The following is a 7,984-nucleotide window of genomic DNA, read 5'->3' on the forward strand; positions in this document are numbered from 1 at the left end:
CTTTCATCAGGACTAACTGAAAGAAGAGATAATAAGAGATTTGAAAGTGGGAGGGGGAGGGAGAGATCTGAAATGATAGCAGAAGACAGGAGGGGGAGGGATGAAGCTAAAAGCTGGAAAGCTGATTGGCAAAAGGGATACAGAGCTAGAGAAGGGAAAAGATCATGGGACGGGAGGCCTAGGGAGAAAGAAAGGGGGAGGGGAGCACCAGAGGGAGATGGAGTGCAGGCAAGGAGTGATTATGAGAGGGACAGAGAGAGAAAAAAGAGAAAAGAAAAAAAAGGGAAAAAATAAAAAATAAATAAGGGATGGGGTAAGAAGGGGAGGGGGCATTAACGGAAGTTAGAGAAATCAATGTTCATGCCATCAGGTTGGAGGCTACCTAGATGGAATATAAGGTGTTGTTCCTCCAACCTGAGTGTGGCTTCATCTTAACAGTAGAGGAGGCCATGGATAGACATATCAGAATGGGAATGGGACAATGTACGTGATGGTCTTGATTTAGGAATTGCTGTAATCCATGATTAGGCAAAGAATCAGTATCATTTTGATCCAAGCAGTTCAAACTCTGCATGAACCCTCCACACAGCAATTTCTTACCCTTGTACTAATTAATGGTATAAAAGTAAAGAGACTTGGAGTGGGGCCTCCACATGTATAGATAATTAAATTGTCCAAGACAGGTTCAGAAAATAATAAGTCATCAGCCGAATTCTTGCAAATTGTGGCCAACCTTCACATCATCAGTTCGACCCTCCAGTCATCAGACTAACCTCCAAATCATATGCTTAACCCCAAATCAGCCAGCCAATCCACAACTCATCAAGCCACTGCCAAATGAGTGCAAAGGGTGAGAAGAGGGCTTGAAAGAATGGATTAAACAGAGGGTCAGATAGTCACTGTGCAGGTAAAGAAAAGGACTGCAAACGCTAAGAGTTGTGGTGTTGGTGTGAGGATTAGTAAGGATGATTGGCCTGAAGATAATGCAGAGTTTGTGGTTTGCTGATTTTGGGGTAGGAAAGTAGGTTGATAAATGAATTTCCCCGGTAAGTTAGAGTAGGATTTCCCAACCTGTGGTGCATGGACCCCTTGGTTAATGATAAGACTCTATGGCATAAAAAAGGTTGGGACCGCCTGATTTAGAGGAGTAACAGCATTTTGACTTTGGGGGTGAGCAGGGTTGTAAGTTGGAATGGCAATTTTGGAGGTCAGAGCTGAATAATTTGGGGGTTTCATTTGTGGCATTAAAGAAATAATTTGTGGGCTTGAGCAAGTGATTTTTTTGGGGAGTGCACAGATGATTTGTGATTTTCAGGAGATAGTTGAGAGGCATGTCCAATGAAATGGGGCTGAGCCGATGATCTGAGATGACTTGAGCTGATGATTTGGTCATTGGGCATGATTTGGAGGAATTTGATCATTTAGAAGTTCAAACTCGTCTTGTGGATTTGACTAATGATTCAGGATATGAACTGATGACTTGAGGCAATTGAGCTGATGATTTGGCATGTGAACTGATGATCAGGGATGTGAACTGATGACGGGGAGTGGTATTGAAATGATGATTTTGGAGGGTTGGGCTTATGTTTCATAACTTGGGTATTGGCCGCAGATTTGGGGTCTGAATTGATGAATTGAGACTTTTGAACTGGTGATTTGGTGGCAGGTCTGATATTTGAAAGGAATGTCAGGAAAAGGTTTGAGGGAATGAGTAGATAAAATGAGGTGATAAAACTTCTGACTGGTGCGGAGCCAAGCAAATGACTGAGGCAAACATCGGGCAAGAACCTGGGGGTATCATGAAGATGTTTACAGAGAGGTTCAGGCAGGTGAGAGGGAGGAGTCAAGCATATGTTAGAAGATGCTGGGAAAACAATGAGTATATGGGCTGTATGATATTGCTGTATATTGCTTAGCAATGCCCCAGGATGACAGTTGTGTTGTAAAATTACAAAACTTGGTCAAATCACGTGCCAATGCCAAGGAGCAGTTCCAACACCAGCTCTTCAAAGAGGATTGTTGGCCTTAGAAGGAATGTGGTGCAGATTTATCAGTGCAAACTGGACTGGAAGGGTTATATTGTGAGAAAGGAATGGTGACCTGCATTTCTGAAATATTAATAGGGGCAATTTGATTGAAGATTTCAAGATATTAAGGACAGCTAGCAGCATAGTAGGATCAACACGTACAAACACGCTGAAGGAACTCAAAAAAAGTACGTGTTGATTTGACCACAGCATCTGCGGTGTTCTTTGTGTTTAGCATAGTAGGATGGAGTCCAGGACTAACAATATAATCTAAAGATTAGGGCAGCTTTCCATAAATGAGGTTCTAAAGCACTTCTATGTTTGAGAGTGGGATAATTTTGGAACTCTCTTCGGAAAATGGCAATTCACTTCAGCCCAACTGTGAATGTCAACTTAATAAGAGTTTTTTACACAAAAATGTTAAGGAATATGTTAAAAAAGACAGATACATGGAATAAGATCACAGATCAACTGTGAATGGGAAAACAATGGGGGATACAACGGCTTGCTGTGCTTTAATGCCTCTATGATTGACTCTTGGCTAATTTTGTACACGGGGCGAAATTTGTAAACCTATAAAATGAAGACTGACTATGGTCAAATGAAAAGCTAGAGAGATCAGTGAGAACACTAGAGTAAGGAGGAGCTGACTTAATTCCTTGTGAACTGGCACCATTTTGTATTTTTCCTGGTTCACCTCTATAAGGTCATTAAGATTTCGTCCTGTGGAAGTTCACACCTTGTTGTTCCCAAGTGACGGTACAGTTCTATATAACTTTCACAGCCCCTGGGTTCCCAAGTACTTCACAGCCACTGATTGAAAGTAGTAGTGTAGCAGAGCCAGAAGCCAAGTTGCACGAATTAAGTTCCCACAGGCAGCGAAGTGATAATGAGCAGATAACCTGTTCTTAATGAAATCTATTAAATGATACATCATGATCAGGCCCTCTATTTTTCAAGAAAATACCATGGGATCTTGTATGTTCACCTTAGACAGCTAATCTCAAATTGGACATCAATTCTTCCAAGAGAAAGTACCTCTGACATTGCAAACTCTCTTTGCGTTGTACTACAGTGTTGCCCCTGGAGGAAAAACCCAGACACTTCTGATTCTAATGAAAGCATGCACTATGATGGTATTGGGTTCTTTTTGTCACACGTACTGAGATATGGTGAAAAGCTTGCCTTGCATATTGTTCATATAAATCAAATCATTGCACAGTGCATTGAGGTAGAACAAGGTAAAGCAGTAACAATGCAGAATAAAGTGTAACAGCTACAGAGGAAGAAAAGTGCAAGTACACAAAAAAGCGCAACATAGATTGTGAGGTGTAGAGTCCATCATATCATACTAGGGAATCATCTAATAGTCTTTTGGAGTAGACTTGATGGGCCAAACAGCCTACTTCTGCTCCTATGTCTTATGGTCTTCTAGGCATTTGGTTAATTAGATTGGTGGAGTCATACAGTAAGCTTTTTTTCAAAAATGAGATGATATAATGTTTTGAAGGAATAGTTTTAACCATATAACTATATAACAATTACAGCACGGAAACAGGCCATCTCGGCCCTTCTAGTCCGTGCTGAACGTTTACTCTTACCTAGTCCCACCGACCTGCACTCAGCCCATAACCCTCCATTCCTTTCCTGTCCATATACCTATCCAATTTTACTTTAAATGACAATATCGAACCTGCCTCTACCACTTCTACTGGAAGCTCGTTCCACACAGCTACCACTCTCTAAGTAAAGAAATTCCCCCTCGTGTTACCCCTAAACTTTTTCCTTCAACTCTCAAATTTAGGCAACTTCTTTTTAGTATGACAGATTCCAGTAGCAAAAGGACCGGCATTTTAAAATAATATGTGAAATCAGTGGGAATTTGATTCTGTTTAGCATAGAGTAAGGTCCTATGAATGTAATTATGAATAGCTTCACAATACTCTTGGGTCATTTATAACTGAGAGGGAGTACCGATGGTAAAAATTGTGGCACTCTGTTAATAGTTTGTGAACAATGGGAATATGACTGTCTCTCTAACCAGCCTTGCTTCTACTGTGTCCAGGATTCTGGAGCTGCAGGACAGTGGGGATCTGGATGTGTTCAAGCAGAAATGGTGGCCAAAGATGGGTCGGTGTAATCTGAAGAGTCTCTCCGGTGGGCTGCCGGACGGACAGGCCCTGAAGCTGCAGAGCTTTGCTGGCGTTTTCTGTATCTTGGCTGCAGGACTTCTCCTAGCCTGCCTTGTGGCAGCTTTAGAAATCTGGTGGAACAGCAATCGATGCCATCAGCAAACTCCCAAGGAGGTAAATCTCACTGGCCAGGTGTGCAGGGAGCAGTGAGTCATGAACATCAGAAACAGGATCAGGAGTGAATCAGTCAACGCCTTGAACGTGCCATACCATGGCTGACCCACTCTTGACCTTGTCACTGCTTTCCCGCTCTCTCCCCATCCATTTAGTCTCCCTTGCAGCTTAAATGTTTGTTGGTTTCAGATTTGAATCCATCTCTGCACCTCCCTGCAGTGAAGAGTTCCAAAACTTCACAACTTTCAGAGAAAATTCTTCCATAATTTTGTCTGAAACAGGCAACCCTCATTCCCAAACTGTGCTCCATATTTCTGGAGCAAATGTTCCCTAAACCAAACTGTCAACCCCTTCAGAGCCTTACATGTATGTTCATATTCCATTCTTCTATACTCCAATGATTATAAGCCCAAACTGATTGACTTTTATTAATCCACCAACCCCTTTCATGCTAGGCATCAAACAAGTACCGCATCTTCGCCATATTGCCTGCAAAACAGGTATAGCCTTCCTTAAATATGAAGCTCAAATCAGTGACTATTCTCCAGGTGTCATCTCACCTTTGTCCTGAAAAATTGCTTCAGGATTCCCTACTTTTTAATCCACACCCTTTACAATTACGATCAATGTTCCTAATTATTTGCAAGCTATTTATTTTTTGTTTCACCTACTATGGCCAACATGTACCTTTGTATGCAACATTTTATATCAATTTAAATTTAACTCAGTTTAAATAATAATTAACTTTTTATTCTCCCCTCCATAGTGCATAATCTCACATTATACTACATTTGCCAGCTTCTTGCTGCTCACTAACTTATCTATTACCTTTGCAGGCTCTTGGATTCTCTTCTCAACCTAAAAACCCACATATCTTTGTGTTATCTGCAAATCTGGCTACAATACATCCAGTGCCTTCTCTAAGTCATCGATATACTGTAGATTGTAAATAATTGACTCCAGTACTGATTCCTGAGGCACCTTATGTGTTACTGATACTAATGCAAAAATGGCCTATATGTCTCACCTCACTTGTTTCTATTAGTTGGCCCTTCCCCTATCTGCCCATGACCTTGTGCACTGTTGTGCAGTCACCAATTTAAAATGGTTTCTGAAAATCTAAATACATTACATCTATTGGTTCCTCTTAACTATCTGTTCATCAAAGAACTCTAGTATATATTTTTATTTTTGTTTAGAGATACAGTTTGGTAACAGGCCCCTCTGGCCCAGCAAGTCCATGCTGCCCACTTTCACCCATGTGACCAATTTTCTGACTAGTTGTACATCTTTAGAATGTGAGAGGAAAATGGGGGATCGGGAGGAAACTCAAACAGTCACAGGAAGATTAAACAAACTGTTCATAGAGGTTGGCGGAATTGTACCCGGGTGACTAGTGCTGTAATTATGTTACGCTAACAGCTACACTACTGTGATATTTGTCAACCATGACTTGTCTGTCCATGTTGAATCTGTTTGACTCTCCTTTGATTTTCTAAATGTCCTGCTATTACCTACTCATTATTGGATTTCGGTAATTTCGCAATAGTAGATGTTTGGCTAACTATCCTGTAAATCCCTGCTATTTGTCTCCCTCCTTTCTTCAATAGTGATACTTATCATTTTCCAGTTCTCTGGGACTTTTCCAGAATCCAAGGATTAAGAATCAACATATCCACAGCCACTTCATTTAAAACATCAAGCCCAGTTTTTAGCCCTGTTTCTTTGCCCTGTATTTTTCTTCCAGTGATATAAATTGTTTTGACTTCTTCACTCCTTGTAGTGCTCCTTGTACTCTTTAACCAATAACCTGAATAAGTTATTACTGGAATGATTTTAGTGTCTTATACTGTGAAGACTGATCCAATATAATTACTTCGAATCTCTGCCATCTCTCTGTTTCTCATTATTATTTCCCTGGTCTCATCTTTCGAGAGACCAATGTTTATTTTTGTTGCTATTTATATAAATGTAGAAGCTCTTACTGTCTGTTTTTATATTTTTTGCTAGTTTGCTAAATTGCAGTGTTATTGAGCTACAAAAAGGATTGAGTTTACAGTGAATCTCAGGTACATTGGATCCAAAACCATGAGCCTCAAGTTCAAGTCAGTCTATGCTTCTCTCCCTTGGTCATCAGGAAAGCCATTTGGAAACTTCATAGTCTGTTGGAATTTCTAGGTCATTTATACCAGGACAATACAACCCTCACACTTGAGAGTGTTTCTTCTGTGTTTGCAGCTTAGAAGGGTCCTCAGAATGGGCAAACTATACCCCCAACAACAGGGTGAATAGCAAAGGATCCCTTCAGTCTCCCTGTCAAACTGTTTTCTTTCTCACCCTCTATCTCTCTGTCATCTCTCTTGTTCTCACTCTTCTCTGCACTCTCCCCATTCCGTTTCTATTTTTGTCCCACTTTCTCTTTGTGTTCTCCACCCCCTGCCTCAGAATTCTCTCTATCCCCTTGGCTCTTTCCCTTTTCCTTCTCTCCGCTCTCCTTTACTTTCTTGTTCTGTCTTTTAACTTTCACTCTCCCATCTACCATTCACTTCTCTCTCCCTCTCCCACCTTTATGTCTCACTTTTCATCTGTCTTTCTTCTCTTTACTTCTGTCACCCTACCCATTCCTATCCCCCTCTCTATCTCCTCCCAATCTCCTTATTTCCATTCTCCTCCCTCACCTTCTTTTCAGCTCTATCCTTCCACCACCCCCCACCCAACCCGTTCTCACCCTCCTCTCAGTCTAATGAAACGTTTCTTGTTCAGGATAAAGAAGTGAACCTGGAGCAGGTGCACCAACGCATGGACAGTCTCATGGATGATGACATGGCCCACAAGCAGATCTCGGCTGCCTCCATTGAGATCTCGGCACTGGAAATTGGCAGCATGCAGACCAGCCAGGGCTTGGAGCCCATTCGAGATTACCAGAACACCCAAATCTCAGTCAGCACTTTTTTACCAGAACAGTCTCACGCTACAAGTAGGAAGCTTTCCTCCCTTGCCAGCACCAACCTGTCTCTGCCTCTCAGCAGTTCAGCCACACTGCCGTCTATACAGTGCAAGCATCGATCACCCAACGGAGGACTATTCCGCCAAAGTCCAGTCAAAGCACCAATCCCCATGTCATTCCAGTCTGTGTCAGGCCCTGGGGGGCTCCCTGAAGCTATGGAACCCTCCCATGGGACCTCCATATAACTTCAAACGCCGCATGGCACCATTTTTAATATAAACATTTACAGAAAAATCTAGCATTTTCATGTAAATAATTGTAAATAATTCAAGAATGAAGTGGGGTAAAGTGTATTTTGAATATTCTCAATTTTTGAAGTCAGTAGATCATGTATGAATGGCTTTGTAAATTTTGTTCTATACAAATAAAAAGCAGATTACTTGTGATGGTTATTGGGGGTGTGAAAGGGTTTTTCTTGTTCCATAGGGATGGCCTTTCCTGTTTAATTATGTTGTTCACTTTTCTGATTCCCAGTTGCTTAGGGTTTGGATTGCAGTCGATTGCCTGTGTCCCAGTGCTAAGCAATGAAAAATCCGACTCCGGCACTCAAGACTTTCATGGGACTTAGTTGATTTGGATCTATATTAGTGTGCCTCATGTCAAGTGTGCATCTAATGGTATTAGACCTTTTCCACAATGTAAAT

At 41.4% G+C, this 7,984-nt stretch overlaps 1 protein-coding gene across 1 annotated transcript in view; it reads left to right on the forward strand.

The window, feature by feature from the left end:
• LOC140714256 (glutamate receptor ionotropic, delta-1-like) overlaps window positions 1–7,732 on the forward strand; it is an 870,844-nt gene extending 863,112 nt beyond the window's left edge. Inside the window, exons 15-16 of the mRNA XM_073025312.1 lie at window positions 4,093–4,333; window positions 7,097–7,732. Coding sequence (XP_072881413.1) covers window positions 4,093–4,333; window positions 7,097–7,525 — 670 coding nt within the window. The 3' untranslated portion in view covers window positions 7,526–7,732. The remainder of the gene's footprint in view (window positions 1–4,092; window positions 4,334–7,096) is intronic.
• Window positions 7,733–7,984: the final 252 nt, after the last annotated feature.

This window comes from Hemitrygon akajei, chromosome 21 (assembly GCF_048418815.1).
Source record: "Hemitrygon akajei chromosome 21, sHemAka1.3, whole genome shotgun sequence".
Taxonomy (NCBI): Eukaryota; Metazoa; Chordata; class Chondrichthyes; order Myliobatiformes; family Dasyatidae; genus Hemitrygon; species Hemitrygon akajei.